Source organism: Arabidopsis lyrata, assembly GCF_000004255.2.
Source record: "Arabidopsis lyrata subsp. lyrata unplaced genomic scaffold ARALYscaffold_1, whole genome shotgun sequence".
In the NCBI taxonomy this organism is placed as follows: domain Eukaryota; kingdom Viridiplantae; phylum Streptophyta; class Magnoliopsida; order Brassicales; family Brassicaceae; genus Arabidopsis; species Arabidopsis lyrata.
In genome coordinates, this window is record NW_003302555.1 from 16,733,662 (window position 1) to 16,757,026 (window position 23,365).

Sequence of the window (23,365 nt, forward strand, 5' to 3'; positions counted from 1 at the left end):
TCTGTCTGTAGTTTTGCACGATTTTGCACGGATTATATGTTATCAATTTTGTATGTATTTCTGCACGAATTTTGCACAGATTATCTGTTGTCAATTCTGTCTGTAGTTTTGCACGAATTTTGCACGGATTTTGTAGGAGGTCCCAACCAGCTAAGAGACATAACTGTTTCCAATCTCCGTATCAGATCTCGGGTCTCTGTTTCAGTTCTCCAATTAAGATAAGTGCTATTTATTTATTATGCTTTATATACATGATCCAATTAAAGTTTGATAAGATAAAATTTGCATGAAAATTGGCACATGTGATTTGATTTATGATTGGAGAATTAATTGAGAAGCTAGTGAATGGAAAGATGTTTAATGGTATGATAGATTGAATGTTTTAATATAAACCCTAGGTTAAACCGAAAGTAAACTGAAACCCTAAATCCTAGGTTAAACCGGTTTAATAAACCCTAAGTCACGGTTTAAGATCAAGTTTCCCATAAATAGAAAGTTTCCATAAATAGAAAGTTTTCATAAATAGAAAGTTCCACATAAGAAAAGTTTCCAGAAATAGAAAGGTTTCCTAAAATAGCAAGTTTCTCAAAATGGAAAGTTTCCAAAAAAAAAAAAAAAGTTTCGTAAAATAGCAAGTTTTCCAAAATAAAAGGTTCCCTAAAATAGCAAGTTTCCCAAAATGGAAAGTTACCAAAATAGGAAACCCCTTCATAAGGAAATATTCCAAAACCCTAAAGTACATGTTTGTTTAGGATTTCTTTCTAGATGAGAAATAGAAAGTTTCCATATAAGGAAAGTTTCCATAAATAGAAATTTTCATACATAAAACCGAAACCCTAGCAAAAACCCTAGTACTATAAATCGTGGATGCTAAAACCCTAAAACTTAACCGCGAAATCCTAATATCCTAATCTAGTAAGATCCGATTGTTTGGTTGCTGCGCACTAGATCAATCTTCTAGGGTTGATTTCATCCATATATATATAACATGATTGTTTAGAAAACACTTGCTGAAGACAAGCATGGCTCGGTCTTAAATACCGCATGACTTGGTCTAACCGATTACATGAGTTCTCATTTAACTCTATATATTATAGATATCAGAAATCAACTATTATGAATACACGGTACTCAATGCCTCTGGTGACAATTATTTAAAATGGGCTTTCGACACTGAGATTGTCCTAAAGGAAAAAGGGCTTGGTGAATCTATTGTAGAAGAAAACAATGTCACTAGAAGAGAAAGATATAAGGCGATTACTAACATACGCCATCACCTCAATGAGTGTCTTAAAATCAGTACCTCACTATTAAGAATCCTCTGGACCTCAGGACAGAGTTGAAAAAAAAAAAAAAAATCAATATAACCACCAAAGAACGGTGCTATTACCCAAAAGCCCGATTCAATCGAAAGAATCTCAGATTCCAGGAATTCAAATCCATGAATGAGTATAACTCAGCACTATTTAAAATAGTGTCAATACTGAGATTCCGTGGTGAGGAAGTTATTGAGAATGACTTGCTAGAGAAAGCATTCTCGACCTTTCACACAAACAATATATTGCCTCAGCAACAATATCGTGAAAAAAGGTTTTTACCACATATGCAAGTCTAAACTCTTGTTTTGCTAGCAAAACAATGAGTTATGAATAGTGAAATGAGACCTCCTGGTCATACCCCATTACCAGAAGCCCATTGGGCTGAAGAGGCTAAAGAGACTAAAGAGTCTAACTACGTCCAAAGAGATAAGTATCCTGGCCATAGTCATGGTAAATGGAATGGACGTGGTAGAAGTGGCAATTATAATTTATATGATCAAGGAAACCATTCATATGGTTAAGGCCGTCGACCCGACTTTGGTCGTAATCGAGGTAGAGGCCGCGGTATACCCAAACCACAACACTCAAATAAACTTATTTGCCACTGATAAGGAATGGGGAAACCATTGGACTAAGACGTGCAGGACACCTAAGCATCTCTTTGATCTCTATCAAGAGAGTTTGAAAAGAATCTAGAAGCTCATTTAGTTCATCACGATGGTGAAGAAGATTTCGACCATGAGATAGATGACTATGAGAATTCAATAAACGAAATATCTAAAGACATGGTTCATTAGCCAAATTGCGGGTATAGCTAAATTTAGTGAAGGCTAAGGGCAGGCCCATGGCAGGCCCATATTCCCAAGGGCACGCATCCTCAGATGCTTCATATTCACCCAGTTCAAAGGGGCTTGTTGAGTTTCAAAGAAATGTGTTTGAATGGTTTCCACATTGAAACTAAGGGTGAAGGGAACAAAGGATTCCCATATATTACTAAGAGCACCCAAGACCATAAGAAGGTCTTAGAGACTATACCCGCGTCATATATCTTTACTATGCCAAAGTCAATGTGATAGAGGCTAATACAGTAAACAAAAGGGTTTACTGAGAACTTCACTAATGGCATGACCGGCTTGGCCAGCCTGGTTCTAACATGATGCGTAAAGCTGATATTAAAATCAAAAAGGCACACTCCTTAAGGACCTCACGTGTGTAGCATATACACAAGAGAAACCCATACTAAGGTCATCACCAGTCAAAGCAACTAGAAACTTGGTGTTTGCTAGATTGCTGGCCCAGACCATAAGTCTGTGAGCCCACATACTTAAGACTATATGTCTAGATAATGCTGGTAAATTATGTCCCAAGCGTTTTATGGCTACAGTATGTCCATGAGGAGGAGAGTAGTATACCCCGTGGCACATGTCCATACTTGAACTCACAGTAGCTGCTTGGGGACACGCAATATTACATGCAACAGGAGCTTATACGCATCAGGCCATTCTAGTGAGCATAGATATTCCCCATCCCAATTGCTAACGGGTCATGAGCCAGACGTTTCCCATCTTAAGACATTTGGGTCGTCAGTCTATGTACCCATTGCACCACCACAGAGAGCAAATGATGGGACCTCAAAAGGGGATGGAAATATACGTTAAAAATGATTTTCCCACCATCATTAAGTATCTCGAGCCAATGGCCAGATACAAGGATTGTCATCTCGATGAATCCGTTTTCCCAACACTGGGTGGAGAGACTAACAAGCTGGTCAAAGAACTTACATAGAATCAAACATCCTTCACATGGCAAGATCCTCGGACTCCATCAGAGATCCAAAAGACTATATATCTGCAAAAGCTAGCTAAAACAGTTGCCAATATTCCTATAATGACCCAAAAAGAGTAACAAAATCGTACATACCAGCTTGTAATGCACCAGTACATATTGATGTTCACAAGGAACACAATCAAGTTGCTACAATACGTAAGAAACGTGGTAGACCTAAAAGGTTCCAAAGACAAGAACCCTCGGAAATCAAAGAAAGGTGCAAGGGAAACTGAGAAGGTTCAAGAAACAATAGACATGGCCGGCTAATAGACATAACCCTAAGGTACCAATCAATGAGGTTTGGGACGCTAAACCTCAAGGTCCTGAAAGTGCAAAGAGATCTCTATAAACTATATCATGTCTAGAATGCAATGGAATCGAAAAGATGTCGACATCAATGATAATATATTTGCGCACAAGGTAGGAACTGAAATGAATGAGGATCAGGAGCCCACGTCTATACTAGAGTGCACTCAAAGACCTGATTGATTAAAATGGTACAAGACCATAAAATGTGGAGCTAAGAATCATTAAGAAGAAGAATGTGTTTGGTCCAATACAAAGGATACCATTCAATGTAAAGCTAGTGCGACAAATGAGTCTTTGTGATTGTGTGAAATAAACATAGTGAAAGCGTGATATATCAGATACGGCTTGTCGCACAAGGATTTACACAAAGACCAGAAATAGAGGAGATATACTCCCCTGTGGTGGATGCTAAGATATTTAAATCTTTGCTAAGTCTGGCTATATAAAAGAAAAAGATTTGCGGCTAATGGATGTATTGCCTGCATATTTATATACGTCCACTGGATAATATATGAGATTACCAGAGGGTATTGAGCTCAAAGATAAGAAAGATTCTCGAGAACAGCACTGCATAAGGCTGGACAAATCCTTATATGGACTGAAACAAAGCGGACGTATGTGGTATAACCGGTTAAGCGAATATCTCATCAGAGAAGGCTATAAAAACGATCCGATCAGTCCATGTATTTTTATCAAAAAGTTTGCAAACAAAGGATTTGTAATCATAGCAGTGTATATGAATGATTTAAACCTCTGGGTAATCGCCCAAACAGTTGAGTATATCTAAAGAAAGAATCTCAAATGAAAGACCTAGGCAATAATTAAGTTCTGTTTGTGATTACAACCTGAGTACGTGAATAATGGAATCCTTGTGCATCAAATGGCATACACTGAAAGAGTACTCAAGAAGATTTAATAAGGACCAGGCCCGCCCATTGACCAGGCCCAATGGTGGTGAGAAGCCTCAGATTGGATAGTGATCCATTCAGTCCGGAAATGCCATACCTCAGTGCCATAGGATTTCTAATGAATTTGGCTAGACACACTAGACCAAACATTTGTTTTGCCGTGAGTCTCCTGTCTAAATTTAGTTCATGATCAACCCAAAGGCACTGGAAAGGTTTAAAGGAAGGTTTGATTAAGCTTTAAAGTCTATTCTTCCTGCGTTGTTTACTTGGGTTTATTCTATACTGATCTAGCCAAAGAAGGTCCAGTTTGCTTTGGTTTAGTTTGATTTGCTGATGCAGGTTATTCATAAGATCAGATTATGGCATGGTCAATGAATAGGAACTATGTGTGGCTTGATCCCTTCCAAGGGTACGTAGGCAGCCTTCCTTAAGGCGCATCTACTACTACTACTACTACTACTACTACTACTACATCAAAGACCATCATATTTGAAGACAACACAGCCTGTATTGCTCAACTCAAGGATAGCTACATTAAGAGAGACCGGACGAAGCACATTTTGCCAAAGTTCTTCTTCACTCATGAATTACAGAAGGACGGTCAGGTCAAAGTTCAACAGATCCGGTCAAGTGAGAATTCAGCCGACCTATTCACCAAATCATTGCCGACTTCAACGTTCCGGAAGCTCATTCATCAGATCGGGATGCGCGGACTTAAGGATCTACAGTGATGCTCAAATCAGGGGGAGTAATGCGTGTTGTACTCTTTTTCTTTCACCATGGTTTTGTCCCACTGGGTTTTCCTGGTAAGGTTTTAATGAGGCAACATTCCCCAGCGCATTATAGAGATCCCGGTTTAGTATCGGGCACGGTTATGTCTTCCAAGGGGGAGTGTTATAAACCATATAGATGGACTCCATAACTGGCCCATGGCCCATTAGGGTTTTACCTTATTCTCTGTATCCTGCTATTATCCTTGTATATATATCCCTTATTCTATTAATGAAAGACACAGTTCACAACAGGAAGGATAATATAGAAATATAGAACATAACATACAATATAGATTTGGATTGTATGACAATGAAGAAATGGAATAAGGTATTAGGTAAATGACTAAGTGCCAACATAATTTTTATAATTAGAAGATTAGGTTATTCCCGTTACCCTCTACTTACTTGCAGGACCGGCCCTGTAACATATGGGGCCCGATACAAAACAAAAATTTTTGATGGATTTTGTAGAAAAATATGAAAATTTGGGATCAAATCTAAAAACTTTATAAAAAAATAGGGCCTATTTTGCAATAAAAAATAGATAAAACTTAAAAGTTGAGACTAAATCTGAAAAGTTTAGAAAAATGAGGCCTATATTTTGAAATAATAGATCTTTTTGGGGCCTTATTTTGATACTAAAAATTTCAAAAAATTTGGAGGCCCAATACTTTTGTTTCATTAAAATTGGTGGCGGGCCGGACCTGCTTACTTGTAGATGTCAGCTTCCCTCACTTTTTTTTTTCTCAAATTTAAACCCTGATTTATTAACCCTTGATTTACTAGAAAAAGTCAGGGTTTAGATTTTATGATTAAACGAGGTTAAATATCGGTTTGGGTTTATAAACGGATTCAGATTTTACAATTAAACGAGGTTAAATATCAGTTTGGGTTTAGAAAGTACGATTAGGTTTTAGATTTTATGATTAAACGAGGTTAAATATCGGTTTGGGTTTATACACGGGTTTAAATTTTATAATTAAACGAGGTTAAATATCGGTTTGGGTTTAGAAAATACGATTAGGGTTTAGTTTTTAAATGGCGGTTTGGGTTTACAAAGGAGAATTAGGGTTTAGATTTTGTATTTAAACGAGATTATATATCGGTTTGGATTTAAAAAAAAGTGGGTTTTTAATGATTTAATTTAAATATTTTATTTGGATAATATTATTTGTTTTAATCAGCTGACATGGCAAATTCTGATTGGTTATTAAAGAGGGGGTGAACCCAAGAATTGTTCTATTTAATCAGTTCCATTCGATAACACTGAACCTAACCGAAATTTAGTTTGGGTCAAATGGGAATAATTTTTGCAAACCAAACAATCCAAATTACCGAATTTCCGAACTGAACCGGATCGTTTAAACCAATTGACAATACCTAGTTCTAACATTAATCATAATATCGAACAACTAAATTAAATTAATACCCAGTTGAATATTTTTTTTTGGGTGAATAATACCCACTTGAATATTATAATCATATGTGCTGCTATAAATGTATAATTTTATTTAATCAGTTAGCTTTACGTATTTATGATAGAGATGTTAACACTTTCCAACTTTGGCCTTTTCGATTTTGATATATGTATGGCTCCTACACCATTACTACTTTTCCCTCTCATTCATTACACTTCACGCCTCCTCCTTTATCTCTTTAATAAATCCCAATAATAATAAAAATTATTCAAAACTCAACCAAAAAAAAAAAACTGTAACGGCCTGAATCAATGTCTACCGCCGCCGCCGAATCACCGCCGGCGAAACGAAGAAGAATAGTCACCGGAAATGAAAACTCCGCTTTAATCGAAGGACTTCCCGATCACATCTCAGAGATCTGTCTTTCCAAAGTTAACCGTCCGTCGTTACTCTCCGCCGTATGTACACGGTGGCGCCGTCTTCTTTACTCGCCGGAATTTCCTTCGTTTCCGTCACTCTACGCGCTTTTCGTGGATTCAACCTCGGATCCGGGTCGGGTCAACCCGTCAGTCCGGTTTATGTGTTTCAACCCGGTTTCTCCAAAATGGTATCCGCTTCCTCCTCCTCCACCTGACCTGCCTCTTCACCGGATTCTCTACCGTCATCCGTCGTTTATCTCCTTTAATTTACCGATTCAATGCGTCTCCGCCGCCGGAAAACTCATCCTCATCGCCGGAAGTAACCAACAACTCTCTCCGGCTATCTCTCACCCGTTAATTTTCGATCCAATTTCATCGTCCTGGAGCTCCGGTCCTCAAATCGGATCTCCAAGACGGTGGTGCGCCACCGGAGCTTGCGACGGAGCTATCTACATCGCAAGCGGAATTAGTTCTCAGTTCTCCTCAACCGTTGCGAAATCAATCGAGAAATTAGATCTAACCGATCAAAACCGTAATAACCGGCGGTTTAATTGGGAGAAATTAAGAGATATGAGAGATTTACGGTTTAGTCGAGAAGCTATAGACGCCGTTGGATATAGAAGAAAGCTTTTAATGGTAAATGTAAAAGGAGACGCTATTAAAGAAGGAGCAATATACGACGTCGTTAAAGATGATTGGGAAGCTATGCCGGAGGAGATGTTGGTTGGATGGAGAGGTCCGGTGGCGGCGATGGAGGAGGAGATTCTTTATTCGGTGGATGAGAGGAGAGGGACAGTGAGAAAGTACGATGATGAGAATAGAGAGTGGAGAGAAGTGGCGGTGGTTGATGGTGGAGAAGAGTTACTTAAAGGAGCTACGCAGGTTACGGCGGATTCCGGGAAACTTTGTGTTGTTACGGTTGATGGGAAGATTGTTGTGGCGGATGTTGTGGCCGAGCCGGCGAAGATTTGGAATGTTGAGATTCCTGATGGGCTTGAACCGGTTTCGGTTCATGTTTTACCAAGAATGAGTCAACCGGATTTTTGCTGACGTTTTTTTTTTTTTTGTGTGATATTATTCTTTTCTTTTTGTATACGGTACTTTTTTATAATTTTGTTTTCCCGTTTTTCTGGTGGAAAAGTGTCATCTTGTCGTTATTTTTAATACCTGCAAATGAAACATACGTCAGAATATATTTTTTAATCTTAATTTATGCCATCTATTGAGCTTTTTATCTTATTTTATCTTAATTTATGCCATCAATTCATGTACGTACAATACATAGAGGAATTGATTCATTTTAAGGTAATTTTTAAGTTTGGATGAGTTTTATAGTGAACATTTACCTATCATTTGTTCTATTTTATGGAGATTGATGAAGCATACCAGAACTGACCAATAAAATCCATTGGTGATGCTACAATGTTAAGAGACTCACCAACTTGGAGGAGACAATAACAAGCCACGTTTATTCAACAAATCAAGATGTAGACATACAAATTATGGATAAGAACCACCTATTTATGATATGAAGTTTTCTTATACATGCAATGTAAGCTACATGTAATTTATTTTATCAAAGAAGTAGTGGTCTATACAAGAGGTAAAAATTTTGTGCCACGGGTTCAAAATCTCTTGGCATCGGAGAGGCATTCATTAAATCGGAATGGACTAAAAGCTGGCTTCGAGCACCGAGGGAGATTAATTATGGACCAAAGGTCCGGAACTTCTGCGGTTTTTTTCGTTGTATATTTGTTGTTGGTATTGAACAATTGATTTCAGTTGAATAAAACCATCTTTCAGAAAAGTTCACATATTTGTGAGTAAAAAAACAAAAATTTCTCAAAAGAAAATTCTATTTAATTGAATTTAAAGCAATATATGTAAAAACCAAATAGACATGAGATCATATATGTAGAAATAGAGAATTGGAAAAGGAGTTTTGGGTCGGGTTTAAAATGATTCGATCCATTGGGCCATATTGAGACTCCTAAATAAACTGAGAAGAAATAAAGCCATTGTTTTCTCTTTTCTGAACTCGTCAAATCAATGAAACAATGGCTAAAAAACCACTATGCGGGAAAAACAAAGCTAGATTGTCATCCATCTAATTTCGATTTTCTAAAATAATAAAAATAAAAGAATTTAAATCAAATAAATAGAAAAAGACCAAAAACCCTTACTCTAATCTAATAATTACGTATCCCTGCCAACCCAACTTATTCTCTTCTTCTGCTTTCACGCCTCTTCTTTCACGCTTCTTCTTCTTCTTCTTCTTCTTCTTCTTCTTTCATTTTTTTCTGGATTTTTTTGGATCTTTCACTTTAGATCTCCTCTCCTCCATCATCATCATCATCATCATCATTAATGAAACTTTAGATCTATCTTCTCCATAGATCTCTCTTTGCGTTTCTTCATGGATTGAATAATTCTTTATGTTTCTTCTCCATGGATTTCTTAGATTCACTAATCACGGATCTCTCTTCATGTTTCTTCTCCATGGATATCTCCTCGTGCTTTCGTCCTTTGAAGTGCGCAATCGTTTGGTGAGAAAAAACGGTTCACAAACTTCGACGAGGAAGGTTGAGGGCAGATAATCGGCGACGACGACGAAGAAGAAAGCAAGAAGAGACGAATTAGTAAGTGTGATGGCGCTAGGGTTTAGAATTACAATTGCTTCGCTTCAGTTGTACCTACTTATTTGTACCAGTTGTACCTAACTATTTGTACCATTGTACCTAATTATTTGTACCAGTTGTACTTATTTATATGTTAGTTATACCAATTGTATCAATTGTACTATTATCTTTTAGTAATACCTTTTGTACCAGTTGTTCAATTATCTCTCAGTTATACTATTTGTATCAGTTGTCATATTATCCCTTAATTGTACCAGTTGTACTATTATCTCTTAGTTGTACCAATCGTCTCTTCTTTCATTAAGGGTGATTTCGGAATATCACATTTACAGTGGCACTCAGATCACAAAATGGCATGCCGGATTCATTTTCTCCAATTAGTGACAAACTAGCCTCGGACTCCAAATCAACGTGGACCATCTTGTAATCTTACCATATGGTTTTTAACCGGTTTGTTTAATTATATTGTTTTTGATTTTTGTAAAACATTTGAGATATCCCAATAACGTTGGCAATCATAATCGCCTAAAACATATGGGTTCTATACGTTTGAATAAAGATGGTGAAAGGCTTTTTATCGGTTGAGAAGAAAATGGTTAGAGAGATGTCTTTAATTCTGGTATGCCATTGGGATGCACTTATGGTTCAAACAAGCGTCTCCAACTCTACATGAAAGGGTGAAATTCTTTCGCGATGAGTCTTTGGGTCTATAAAAACAAAAAGTTAGCTAGAGAGACATACCCATTCAAGAGGTTTAAGAGTTTTCCTTCTATTTAAGATGTTTCACTTCAAACCACACCCTTCGAAAATATGCTCCATAGTATCTAGAGAGTAGAGGGTTTTGCAACAAAGCTCTAGACTCCAACAAAATTGACTAATTGAATGACAACAATTGTTGCCTTAGTTTTTGGTTTTAAAACTCAAAAGTGCAATGTCTCATCCCGCAATATTAAGAGTTTATTAAATTCTTGTTTTCTTAAAATCTAGGAAAAGTGGAAAACTAGTCTTTCTCTTTAATTTCTTTTTGTTTAGTACAAAATCTCTTCAAATCTTTTCATTGAACAAATTAATTTATGTTTTTTAAAAACTAAAAATCCTAAAATTGAAACCAAAATCTCTACCTCAAAAAAATCTGAATATATTTAAAGCAATATTAATATATTTGATTTAAAACTCTCTAGATCATTATACCTTTTAAAGACTTTTTCTAAAAAATTGTTAATAAAAATTATATAACAAATGAAGAAGAAGGAATAGCGTAGCCCAAACGCTATCTTTCAAAAAGGATTTATTCCAAAATCCTTCAAACTATATCCCAATTTTTATTTTATATATTTTCTTATTCGTAAATATATATATATATATATATATATATATATATATATATATATATATATTCATAAACGCTAAATCAGAGACGAAAAAGATCAGCGAAGAAAAAAAAAAAAATGCAGATCTTCGTCAAAACCCTCACCGGAAAAACCATAACCCTAGAGGTCGAAAGCAGCGACACCATCGACAATGTCAAAGCCAAAATTCAGGTTTCTCTTTCTCCTTCTCCGACTTCGAATTCCACCTGCTCGTACTTTTTAGGGTTTTGGAATGTGAATTTTTCAATTCCTTTTCTTAATTGTTGGAGAATAATTCATTGATTGGAGTCACTGATTGTTTGGTTTGATGGTTTTAGGTTTTCTTTCTCTGATTACGTAAAACGATCTCAGATTCTCGAGCGATCGATAGGTTTTTGTATAAGTGACTAAAGATGATCGATTTGATCAGATTCACGAATCATGTTGTTGATGTTGCAATCTCTAAGTATTGTTTTGATTTGGTCTTGTTCTAATTGGTTGGGATTTTGTTGAAAACAGGACAAAGAGGGAATACCACCTGATCAACAGAGGTTGATATTTGCTGGTAAGCAACTTGAAGATGGTCGAACATTAGCGGATTACAACATCCAGAAAGAGTCGACTCTTCACTTGGTCTTGAGGCTTAGGGGCGGGACTATGATTAAGGTCAAGACTCTCACAGGGAAGGAAATTGAGATTGATATTGAACCAACCGATACTATTGATCGGATCAAGGAACGTGTTGAGGAGAAAGAAGGTATCCCTCCTGTTCAACAAAGGTACATAACTTATCTTTCCACTTACTTCAAAAGAATTGAGTTTTAATTTGGGTTTAGGGAAGCCTCTTGAACAGTATTAACTCTTTTCTGAGACTTATGCTCACCACTTATTGTAGCTCCTATATTGTTCTGTCATCTTTGTCGGCTCATTTGGAGTTGTTCGCGGTTCAATATTGATTCTATAAGACTTTATTTGCGGTTTATTGCAATAGGTGATTTGATTTTCATGTTTTAGCGAGATAAAGAAAACTATCTAATGCCCTTGTGAAAATTGCAACTCCTCTATGTGTTTCCTTATGATTTTTGGCATCAGTCGATTATTCTCTGCGTGCAAGCTGATAATCTAGACTGTTACATATAACACACTGATTTGCATGAGTGTTTGTTGGATGCTTATAATCTCAAGGATGTTTGCAGGCTCATCTACGCCGGAAAACAGCTAGCTGATGACAAAACGGCAAAAGACTACGCCATAGAGGGAGGCTCTGTTCTTCATCTGGTTCTTGCTCTTAGGGGTGGTTTTGGTCTTCTCTGAGAAGTAACTCTTAAATATATATCTTTTCCTGTTTTCCTTTGTATGGCTTGTTGGAGTTGGTGGGGAAAAAGTGAATGCAATTTGGATATGATGCTTTGAATATTATGCTGTTTCAGTGGGTTTGGATTAACTTACCAATAATCTGTTAAATATCGAATCATACTTATATTTATTTGGATTTTAGTTATTTATAATGAATATATTTCATTTGAAGAAAGGTGCTCGTAGCCGTAGATAAACAACTAGACATGTGAAACTAGGAAAAAAAAGCTATGGGTTGATCGGACCAGGCGGATTGAGATTGCTGGTTGCATGAGTTAAAAGAACGGGTTCCTCAAGGACAGTGAAATATTGTTAGAAGAGTTAACCATTTTGTATGAGCAGAACTTTATCAAAATATGTTTGATTAAACAAGTCAGATGATTAGTTTATGGTACCATAAGTAACATCAGTGACAAGTTATTTTTACTTTAATTTTCTAAGTAACATTCCGTTTTTGTTAGTTGATTTGTATTTTCTCTTTTATAAATTGGGATCATTCCTTTTTACATACAAGATTCCCTTCTTCATATTTCATCTTATATGTCATGAGTTTGAGTCTCCAATACTTCCATAGCACGACAAGCACACCAGTGACCATCCATCCCCCATACGTAGCAATTGCTTTCTTTATGATTCATTGCATGTTTTCATTATTATTTGCATAACTTGCTCTATTATTTGCTATATTTTTTTTTTTTTGACAGCCTGCTATATATTGTTATTATAATTATCAGGTTAACAAATCTTCATCTTCCATGAGCACGCGTCCATGACCGTGTTCACAATTATCTTAGAAAGATATGATCACATTCATTTAAGAGAATGGAATCGGGCTTGTTGGACGTGATTCATGTTTTTTCATTGAGAGATTGTTATTTTCTCCACAACAAAGATACACAAGGTAGCTCTCAACTTTTCAAAAACCCTTGATAAATACATGATTGTTTAACTTGCTTACAAAATTTTCAAAATATTAGAAGTTAATTTTGTATCTCTTTGTTGCGGATGAAAATTACAGTATGTTAAATGAAAAATTGTGAATCACTTCCAACATTTACGACTCCATCTGTTGAAGTGAATGTGATGTCTTCGGAATTAGTTGTGGACATGGACGCATAACGCATATTCATGGACGCAGTTGCATATGCCAATAAAGACTAAAGTTGGTAACTCAAGAGGATTTTTCAGGTAGATACATATTTTTCTCTTATCATGGTTTTGTCTTACTGTAATATTTTGAATATCCTAATTTCGTTCATTTGTCGTAATTGCCTATGAGTCTTTTTTTTAATATATTTCTCCTATAAATTCGAATAAATTTTTTCTTGTAAAGACACATCAACAAAACAATATAAAATAAAATATTAACTTTCTCACATCTCATTTTATACAAAGGATCCTAAATTGATTATTATCTAATAATTTCATAACATAAAACATATATTTACTTGGGAAGTGTTTTTTTTTTTTTTGGGGAGTATTTTTAATAAATTTCCATCCAATTCCAAGCTACTCATGAGAAGATTTTTTTTTTCTTTTTTAAACTAAAAATTTAATAGTATTTTAAAAGAGAGAAAAAAAAACAATATGAAAGAGTATGAAAGGGCCCACCCAAAATAAAAAGGTGACCGTTGAGATTTAAACGTTAAGCTTTAAAAGCTTTACAAGACATAAACGTTGCGGACAGAATCGGATCCTTCCAGAGCCTCCCACAAACTCATACATATAAATATATACTCCCTCCGTATTTTAATAAGTGTCGTTTTAGAATATTTATTTTTTTGAATTGGATGTCGTTTTCAAATTTCTATACAAAATTTATTACTTTTTAATGTTTTATGATATCATAAAACATTAAAAAGTAAAAAATTTTGCATAGAAATTTGAAAACGACATCTAATTTTTAAAAAAAGAAAATCCTAAAACGACACTTATTAAAATACGGAGGGGAGTACATGTGAAGTAGAATCAAAGCAAAACCAAGAGTCCAAGAAACAACAACAAAAAAAAAAAACAATCAGAAAGAAGATTGAAACAAGATCTCAAGATCGATGGGTTTGGTTGTGGTCATATCTCTGCCTCTAATTTTCTTTTGTCTACTTCTTGGATTCGGTTGCTACTTCCTCGGCAAATCTCGTGGCCGCCATGAAATCCGTACAAATCCTCAGGTGTATGGAGCTCCTGCTCCCCCTCCCGGCGCAATCGCCGCCTCTTCTCCACCGTTGTCTCCTCAGACCAAGCCCGACAATTCTCACAGCGTCTGATTTTCCTTATTTTTTCTCTTTGTCTATCTTGTTTGTCTCTATTGGAAGATGCTTTTGTTTGACTTATTGTGAAATGTTGTACTTGTAACTTGTAATCTTTTGATTGTCTCTAGTTTTCTTGGGATAAATTCCCTTCTTCATTTGTGTATTTTCTTTTCTCTTTAATGTAAATAAGAAAGCTAGTAATGGTTTACACATGATTCTATAAGAAACCTCTAGAAAATATCAGAACGTCGTGTTGGTAATTCAACGAGTTAAAAATATGATGTGGCAACACAACCAAATTCTCCTCTCGGATGTGATTGGACAAAAAATGGAATTTTTTTTGCTATAAACAATATATAATGGGTAAATGAGAAGAAATTTGTTTCTTCTGCCTAGAATTAGACAGTTAATACATTAAAAAATACTAGTAAAACTTTAAAGAAAAGTATGATCTCAAAAGATTAAAACCTAATCAAGGTGTTCATAGACAGCTGAAGAGATCTTATGAAAAGAAATCGTTGAAACATTTCAGACAAACATTACAAAAGATATTAGCCTCCTTCCGGCGAAATGGTGGAAGGATTTGTAATTCTGCTAATGTTTACTTCGCTCATATATATATAGATTTAATTGGAGAATTTTTATTTTGGTCAAATTATAGATTTAATTTTTTGATTTTGGCAATTACCTTTTCTAATATCGAAATTGTGAATGTAAATTATTACGATTTTACAAAAAAAAAAAATGATTAACAAACTCATGTCAGAATCTCAATTTTGCAGTGTAATTACTATTCAGAACTATAAAACTACATGTCTGTTTTTTTCTTGTCTACATATATGTGATTATTTTGTGTAGATATAATATATAGTTATATGTTGATGTTTCAATAAAAAAAACTATAGTTATATAAACAAAATACAGATAAGTCGTGTGTAGTCCACATATCTCCAACATCAAATAAGAAAACTACAAAAATCCGCGGGAAAATCTCTTATCCAGTGACATGTTACTTACCAACCAATCAAAACACGCCACCTCATCACCACAAGACCTCTTCTCTTATCTTCCTTTACCTCCACTAATCTCCTCAAGAATCTAAAGCTCCTCCCATAAGTCCTCTCTCCACACTTCCTCCAAAGATCCAGAACCCTAGAATTCGAAACCTCCAAGAACCCGAAAAGCGCGATGTCGCTCACGATCCCGACGAATCTCGTTCTCAACCCGAGATCTAACAAATCTCTCACTCAATCCGTACCTAAATCCTCCGCAAGATTCGTCTGCTCCGATGACAAATCCTCCTCCACACCGCAATCCATGAAAGCTTTCTCCGCCGCCGTTGCCCTCTCTTCCATCCTCCTCTCTGCTCCGATGCCAGCTGTCGCTGATATCTCAGGTTTGACTCCTTGCAAGGACTCAAAACAGTTCGCTAAGAGAGAGAAGCAACAGATCAAGAAGCTTGAATCATCTCTTAAGCTTTACGCTCCTGAATCTGCTCCTGCTCTTGCTCTTAATGCTCAGATCGAGAAAACGAAACGCAGGTTCGTCTTCGATTTCGATTTCTTTCGTTAAAACAGAGCTTTTTTTTTTCTCTGTTCTTGATTCTTGAATCTTGATTTTAATGAATTACTTGTTAGGTTCATTGCTATAGTATGATTTTTATGAGTTAGTGAGTTTCGAAGTCGATTGATTTGGAATTGTATGTGCCTATGATTTGTGGAGATTTTATTGATATTGAAGAAATGTTTGTTAGGTTCGACAACTACGGGAAGTACGGCTTGCTATGCGGGTCAGATGGTTTACCGCACTTGATTGTGAATGGAGACCAGCGGCATTGGGGAGAGTTCATTACTCCAGGGATTCTTTTCCTCTACATTGCTGGATGGATCGGGTGGGTTGGAAGAAGCTACTTAATAGCTATTAGTGGTGAGAAGAAACCCGCGATGAAAGAGATCATCATCGATGTTCCTTTGGCTAGTCGGATCATCTTCCGTGGTTTCATTTGGCCCGTTGCTGCCTACAGAGAGTTTCTCAATGGTGATCTCATTGCTAAGGATGTTTAAAAAACTTGCTTTATGCTTTTGTTACTCTCTCTAATCTCTTTGTTTTCCATTGTACCTATTGAAAAACAATGCATTGTCGAAAACTTTTAAAATTTGGATTGCGCAATTTAGAAAGAATCATGGCTAAAAAGGTGATTGTGATCATTTTGCGGTGTAGTGATTGCTCTGTGAAGCTCAATTGCTTAAAGGGAATTTCATGATATAAGGCAAGAGTCTTATGTTTAAGAGCATAACTAAATTTAGGGAAAATCCCAGAAATAACCTCCAAATTAAAACATTTTCCCAACTAAAACCTCAAACTTTTTCCCCTAAATTTAATTAGTGATAATATTTTACCACTCTTGCATTTGCGTGAATGCAGGAGATAACTTAAACTATAAAATACTAATTACTTGTTCTGTTTAAGCTCACTGTAAATTTCTTACCACAATTAAATTCTCCGGTAATTTTTCTCCCCCTTCATTTCCGCTATCTTTCAAAGTTTTCAATACAGAATTTACTAGTTTTCGTTACATAAATTTCATTTAACCAATATTCATAAGTACATCTCCACCTCCGGATTTTCGGACTTGACAAGAGGCCGTAATCATATTAGTACATGAGTGTCTAACACTCACGGATCAAAAGATGTGAATGTGAATGTGAATTTGAATAGTACATGATGTGCGAGCGATCAGGGATAATATCGAATGGCAAATATTTGCAAGGAAAAAAAAAAGAGAAATGGGCCATAAGCTTGGGTAATAAAAGGCCAGGCCCATAAATACCTGAAAATACGAGAAATGAAAGTAAAAAACATACAATATCAGTTCACGTACTCAGTACTCACTAGTCACTATTCACTACAATGATTAAGAAGATAATGCTAAGTGCTAACTGCTAAGCTAGACTTAGTCACTTAGCCAATATCAGAAACGACCATTACGCAATAATATGCGCACAGAGTCACACACAGACCATGACTTACATGACCATAATTGTATATAGATATAGATAAATAACATATCTCACAAATTTACATTAGGTCAATAACAAAGTTCCCTCCTCGGTTGGAAATGATCAAGAGAACCCTCGTGGATCATGGTCCAAAGTCCTACACATACACCAAATCCCAAATACCCCGAAATACAAAATTACAAATACTCATATATATATATATATATAGAGAGAGAGAGAGAGAGAGAGAGAGAGATTTAATTTATAATATAAATATATATATATATAGTATTTATATGTATCTATATCATGTTAATAATTTCACTCTGTAGTCAAAACAGAGCATTTTCATTTCCTACCCCTAATTTAAATATAATAATCCCGAAATTTCCCAAAAAAGGAAGAGGAAATTTGCAGTAGTCAAAAGAGAGCATTGACTAGCAAGACCACATAGACTCTCCCAAACTGGCTTCATCCACAATGTCCATATGGCTAAACATGCCCTTGTTGTCCTGTGGACTCACTTGCTTCGAAGACGGTGAACCGCTGCTACTCGGACTGTCCGGGCATAGTCCGTGGCCTGGAAAATTAGTAGAGTGGCGTACACGTAGGTGCACCACCTCAGCTTGAGCTAGAGCTAGCTGAGCTTGCAACACGTCGATTTGTTGCTGGAGGGACGAAATTGCTCCTACGCAACCGTAAACCGGATCCCGAACTCTTGCATTAGCCTCGTAAACCATGCTGCTCACCGCGTCCCCTCGCTGGTGGATTGGTAACTCCTGTTGCAAAATCCTGTTAGCCACTAGACCAACTAATCTCACAAAACTATATAAATTATATAATTGATCTCAAACGTAGAATCGAAATTAGTTAGCCAAGAAATGTAGATCATATCATTAACTAAGCTAACAAAAAGTTAAAGTGGTTAAAATTCTACATCAGCTAACAAAAGTGGGTAAATTCTACATCAGCTAATAAATGTAAATGTCACTAACATATTCTTAATTCTTAAAATGCAATTTAAAATCCTTAAATTAGTTTATAATACTAATATAAATAGATCGGACCATGTGGTAGTTTTCAAATAAAAAGTTATGGAAGTGATAGTAATGTCTCATCTAACATAAGAAACAAGAAAATTCTTCTAATTAACCTAACCCAAAATATGATTAAGCACATTTTAATTATTCTTAAGAAAGAAGAAAACCTGAAGCATCTTGTTGACGTTGCTAGCACCGAACACTCTATGAACATTAGCGAATTTCTGAGGCTCATCCGCCGGAAAATACGGCGAGAAAACACAATCTTGAGCGCACCGCCGCCGCAAAAGCTTACACGCAGCACACGGTGACGCAGCTCCTTGCTTCCGGCTACTTTCTTTCATCTCTCGCCGCCACGTGTCGTTATGTGAATTATCTATGGAGACTGGATCTCAACCGTTGGATTGAAACTCACTCGTCAGTTGTCGAGAAAGCTGTGGAAGGTCTCTAGGTGAAGTGTGATGGATCTGTGGGGATTTATAGAGTGAGAAAAAGAAATGAATTAAATTAAATTAAAATTGAAAAATTCCAAAGATTTAAGACAAAAGTAATAAAAAAAAGTCAGCACATCTGAGAGTGGGACCCAGAGATTTGGAAAACACTTTACTAGAGCAAAAATTAACATCACGTGACACGACCATTTAGGTCTTTTTTTGGCGCCAAATGCTATTTGTGTTTGTCTTTTCCCCCTTATCTATTCTCATTGGTCTGAATATCCTTTTTTTAACTTTTGACTGTTTTTCTTAATTTCTTTTGTCTTTAATTTTGTCATAGTCTCATAAAGTATCGTAGAATAACCGGTACAAGTTGTAATTAATATTTTGGTTTGAAAGTTTCAACTGTATTAAACTAGTTAGGTTTTGTTATAATGAGAATTTGTTTTTACTAACGTCGTGAAGAATAAAAGGAAATTGCAAATGATAAATTAAATAAGAAAGATTGATCAATTTTCTTCATGGCAATTGGTTTTGAATACCCACTTAAACTTTATTATTGGAGTTCCATACAAAATAACTTTTTTTTTTTTGTAGAGTGAGCTATAGGAGGTTTTTCTCTTTGGAATGTTACATCTTTATATAAATGTGTATATAATATTGTGTATAGGATAAGGAAATTTATGGCCTCGTGCTTGTGCATGTAATCATTGTTTCTATTTCTTTTGTGTATAGAGATTCTCACAACTTTCTACGTGGTCCCTCAATTTGCATAGGAGGGGAATATTAAAAAAATGAAAATTAACCTTTTTATCACGGTAGGGTTAACAATCTTTATATTACAGACAACAATCTTTAATTTTATTTGTTGTTTTCATTTATTTTAATTATTTTTAATTTTAAGAATTTTTTTAAAAAACCCATAAAAAACACGATTGGAGGTGTTCTAAAGAATTGTATATTAGAAATTTGGAAGTATCTATCAACAAAAATTGAAGTTTGATCACAACCTTTGGTAAAGTAACAACAATGGACAATACACGCATGTATACATGACATGACACACATGAGTATTCTTGAGAAAATGTAGGTAATACTTTTTTTTTTGTCGTCTAGAGTTTTATATTATTCATCGTAAAAGCATACAAAGCCGAAGAACAGAAGTTCCGGGAGTCAAAAGCCAGTGGAAAACAAGTATTCCCCGAAGACAAAGTCTTATGAAAGGGAGACAGTGAAAGTAGTACAACTTAACCCAGAAAAGCTATAGCCAAAATATGAAACTAAGCCTTTAAACAATCTTAACTTACTTGAAAGAAACTCAAGGATCAAACTAACAAGGAACTAATAGAAAGAGGAAATCTAGCACAAAATTCTAAAAGAAAATAAGATATTAAGAGGGAAAGAACCGAATCTCTCACTTAACCCTCGTCCCAAGAACCTTTACACTTAACCCGCGACCTGGCAAAACCATGAGTGCAATCCAATCAACCTGAAACTTCTGCAAGAGCCTCAACCACGAGATCCCAAAGCTTGAAGAAAAAGTAAACACTTCGACGAGCCGCTTTTAAAACCCAAAACCAAATTACGCAGAGGAGAGAACCATGTAGAATCTGCGAAATTACCTAACCGGGAAACACCAACCACTTCGAGGAGGACATCCACTAGAAGAACGACTCCCTGAAATTTTGCCTCAAAGAAAACAATCGAACAAGTTCTGGAGTGCTTACACGAGCAAGAGAAGAGAAGAGCAGCCGAAGATGGGATGCCTATGATGTGTTGGGTTTCATGGGATGCTCTCTCAAGACCGAAAGGAGCTGGCGGTTTGGGCTTTAGGGAAATAGAAAACTTCAATGATGCTCTACTGGGGAAACTTAGCTGGAGAATTCTAAAGAACCCTCAATCCTTCTTGGACAGGTCTTACTTGGGAAATATTGCCATAACAAATCCTTTATGAACTGCTCATTACCATCAAACCCTTCTCATGGTTGGCGTGAAATTATGGCGGGACGAGAAGTCTTAAGGAAAGGACTGGGCTGGCTAGTTGGTAATGGGGAAAGTATTAAGGTCTGGGAGGATGCTTGGCTGTCCACTTCTACTCCCATATCGGCTTGTGGTCCACCGTCACTTACAGCAGAGCAGTTGAGGGTCAAAGATCTCCTCCGTGAAGACAACTCCTGGGACGTGAATATGATCCGCTCTCACTTACCTCTCCTAAAAACTAACATCCGCAGCCTTCGACCTAGCTGCTGCAAAACAGAGGACATCCTTGCCTGGCTGCCAAACAAACCAGGGATCTACTCATCTAAATCAGGCTACAATCTCATAAAAAACAACAAGGCTGATCCCCACCTCTCAGAGATCAACTGGTCAAAAAATGTCTGGCAAACAAAAATCTCACCTAAGCTCAAGCACTTTCTCTGGAAAGTGGCTTCTGGTGCTCTCCCTGCAGGCGAACAACTGGCTTCTAGGGGCCTGCAACTTGACACAGCATGTAAGCGGTGTGGAGAGAAGGAATCAATTCTGCACTTACTAATCCACTGTCCGTTTGCATCAACAGTCTAGAATATGGCTCATCTCTCTAGATAACCTAACTACCAGATCCTAGTGAACCCAAAAGCCCTAATTCTAGGGCATCAAAAATGCATCAACCTCCCTCCAACAGGCCTCTCCCATGTGGCTCTCTTCCCCTGGATTCTTTGATCATTTGGTCAGCAGGAAATCAACTCCTCTTTACAGACAAGGCTTTTTCATAACATGACACTATCCAGAAGGCGATAAGAGATGCTATTGAATGGCACCAGTCCCAGCTAGGAAAAGAGACAAAGACCTCTACAACAACTCCAGTTGTTAGAGCCAATCCTCTCCCATGTTCCTCGGCCTTGATTGTAGAGACCGATGCCTCATGGTTAGAAGCATCTCAGGGTTGTGGCTTAGGCTGGGTGGGGGGAGATAAGCAGAGTACAATCTGCTTCAAAAACTCTACAACGGAACAGTATGTAGCTTCTGTCCTTCAAGATGAAGCTTTAGCAATCAAAGCGGGACTCCAGACGGCCATAGCCATGGGTTTCACCACAGTCGATATCAAATCGGACTCTAAGTCTCTTATTGAGCTGCTTCGATCGAATAAGGTTACTAATGAGCTAGTTGGTCTTCTACATGACATTAGGAATCTAGCATCTACTCTAGCATCTGTATTCTTTCAGTTTATTCATCGTACGGCCAATGTTATAGCCGACGAGATGGCAAAACGTGCTTTAAGCACCCTTGTTTCCTCCTCGAACGGAGCCTTTCCCTCTTAATTTTAATGAAATTCGCAGTTGACAAAAAAAAAACCCAGAAAAGCTATAGCCAAAATATGAAACTAAGCCTTTAAACAATCAACTTACTTGAAAGAAACTCAAAGATCAAACTAACAAAGAATTAATAGAAAGAGGAAATCTAGCACAAATTTCTAAAAGAAAATAAGATACGAAGAGGGGAAGAACCGAATCTCTCACTTAACCCTCGTCCCAAGAACCTTTACACTTAACCCGCGACCTGGCGAAACCATGAGTGCAATCCAATCAACCAAAAACTTTTGCAAGAGCCTCAACCACGAGATCCCAAAGCTTGAAGGAAAAGTAAACACTTCGACGAGCCGCTTCTAAAACCCAAAACCAAATTACGCAGAGGAGAGAACCATGTAAAATCTGCGAAATTACCTAACCGGGAAACACCAACCACTTTGAGGAGGACATCCACTAGAAAAACGACTCCCTGAAATTTTGCCTCAAAGAAAACAATCGAACAAGCTCTGGATTGCTTCCACGAGCAAGAGAAGAGAAGCGCAGCCGAAGAATCACAATCCACACCACAAACGAAAGCAAGCTTAAGATGGAGAAAAAGCAGCCCTAAAACTAAGGCCAAAGAAAGCCTAACCGGATATGATACGTATAACATAGAGTTCAAATTTGAATGGGCCTATAAAGATTATATCCCAATACAAAGCCCAATTGACAACAAAGAGAGATGCTGAAGGATAATCTTCACCACACGTGGGAAGCTGAGAACATGATAAGAACGTGCCACGTGTTGCAGTAAAGCAACATGTCATCGACCACCAACCTCCGTCACCTGATACACCAATTCCATTGAAAAAATCATCGCCGGAAAACAATATCCGGCTAACGATTCTTTAGTTTTTCACCAACTTTTGTAGATACGGCTAAAGAGACATATAAAACAGATAAAAAAACTCAATCGGTTGCTAAATCCATTAATAATCATTTGGGATTCAGCGAACAAAGTCCAACAGAGAATGATAAGATTTGAAATTCTACCACCGTA

General features: G+C 36.7%; 5 protein-coding genes across 5 annotated transcripts; 4 read left to right on the forward strand and 1 right to left on the reverse strand.

Annotated features, from left to right (window-relative positions):
• The first annotated feature begins 6,710 nt into the window (after positions 1-6,710).
• LOC9329908 (F-box/kelch-repeat protein SKIP25) lies at positions 6,711-8,205 on the forward strand. Its single transcript, XM_002891104.2, is given in 2 exon segments — positions 6,711-6,741; positions 6,744-8,205. Coding segments are annotated over 2 exon segments (1,296 nt in total). The 5' UTR covers positions 6,711-6,725; the 3' UTR covers positions 8,024-8,205.
• Positions 8,206-11,016: 2,811 nt separating this feature from the next.
• Positions 11,017-12,453, forward strand: LOC9327213 (ubiquitin-NEDD8-like protein RUB1). Its single transcript, XM_002891105.2, has 3 exons — positions 11,017-11,153; positions 11,481-11,740; positions 12,158-12,453. The coding sequence occupies exons 1-3, from the start codon at positions 11,061-11,063 to the stop codon at positions 12,273-12,275; spliced, it is 471 nt and encodes a 156-aa protein (XP_002891151.1). The 5' UTR covers positions 11,017-11,060; the 3' UTR covers positions 12,276-12,453.
• A 1,783-nt stretch (positions 12,454-14,236) lies between these two features.
• Positions 14,237-14,781, forward strand: LOC9327214. The gene has a single exon (XM_002891106.2). It carries the CDS (start codon positions 14,369-14,371, stop codon positions 14,579-14,581), a length of 213 nt encoding a protein of 70 aa, XP_002891152.1. The 5' UTR covers positions 14,237-14,368; the 3' UTR covers positions 14,582-14,781.
• Positions 14,782-15,663: 882 nt separating this feature from the next.
• LOC9327215 (photosystem I reaction center subunit III, chloroplastic) lies at positions 15,664-16,816 on the forward strand. Its single transcript, XM_021013155.1, has 2 exons — positions 15,664-16,107; positions 16,320-16,816. Exons 1-2 carry the CDS (start codon positions 15,755-15,757, stop codon positions 16,627-16,629), a joined length of 663 nt encoding a protein of 220 aa, XP_020868814.1. The 5' UTR covers positions 15,664-15,754; the 3' UTR covers positions 16,630-16,816.
• Positions 16,817-17,418: 602 nt separating this feature from the next.
• Positions 17,419-19,422, reverse strand: LOC9327216 (LOB domain-containing protein 4). Its single transcript, XM_002893801.2, has 2 exons — positions 18,773-19,422; positions 17,419-18,344 (listed from the first exon to the last, which is right to left on the reverse strand). The coding sequence occupies exons 1-2, from the start codon at positions 18,947-18,949 to the stop codon at positions 18,003-18,005; spliced, it is 519 nt and encodes a 172-aa protein (XP_002893847.1). The 5' UTR covers positions 18,950-19,422; the 3' UTR covers positions 17,419-18,002.
• Between the last annotated feature and the right edge of the window lie 3,943 nt (positions 19,423-23,365).

What these genes read in the sequence shown, in the direction of transcription:
- LOC9327215 (XM_021013155.1), top strand. Translation starts at nt 15,755, where the DNA reads ATGTCGCTCACGATCCCGACGAATCTCGTTCTCAACCCGAGATCTAAC. An exon ending in ATCGAGAAAACGAAACGCAG is followed by an intron (nt 16,108 to 16,319) that starts GTTCGTCTTCGA and finishes AATGTTTGTTAG; the next exon opens with GTTCGACAACTACGGGAAGT.
- LOC9327216 (XM_002893801.2), bottom strand. Translation starts at nt 18,949, where the DNA reads ATGAAAGAAAGTAGCCGGAAGCAAGGAGCTGCGTCACCGTGTGCTGCG. An exon ending in ACGTCAACAAGATGCTTCAG is followed by an intron (nt 18,345 to 18,772) that starts GTTTTCTTCTTT and finishes ATTTTGCAACAG; the next exon opens with GAGTTACCAATCCACCAGCG.
- LOC9327213 (XM_002891105.2), top strand. Translation starts at nt 11,061, where the DNA reads ATGCAGATCTTCGTCAAAACCCTCACCGGAAAAACCATAACCCTAGAG. An exon ending in ATGTCAAAGCCAAAATTCAG is followed by an intron (nt 11,154 to 11,480) that starts GTTTCTCTTTCT and finishes TGTTGAAAACAG; the next exon opens with GACAAAGAGGGAATACCACC. An exon ending in ATCCCTCCTGTTCAACAAAG is followed by an intron (nt 11,741 to 12,157) that starts GTACATAACTTA and finishes GGATGTTTGCAG; the next exon opens with GCTCATCTACGCCGGAAAAC.
- LOC9327214 (XM_002891106.2), top strand. Translation starts at nt 14,369, where the DNA reads ATGGGTTTGGTTGTGGTCATATCTCTGCCTCTAATTTTCTTTTGTCTA.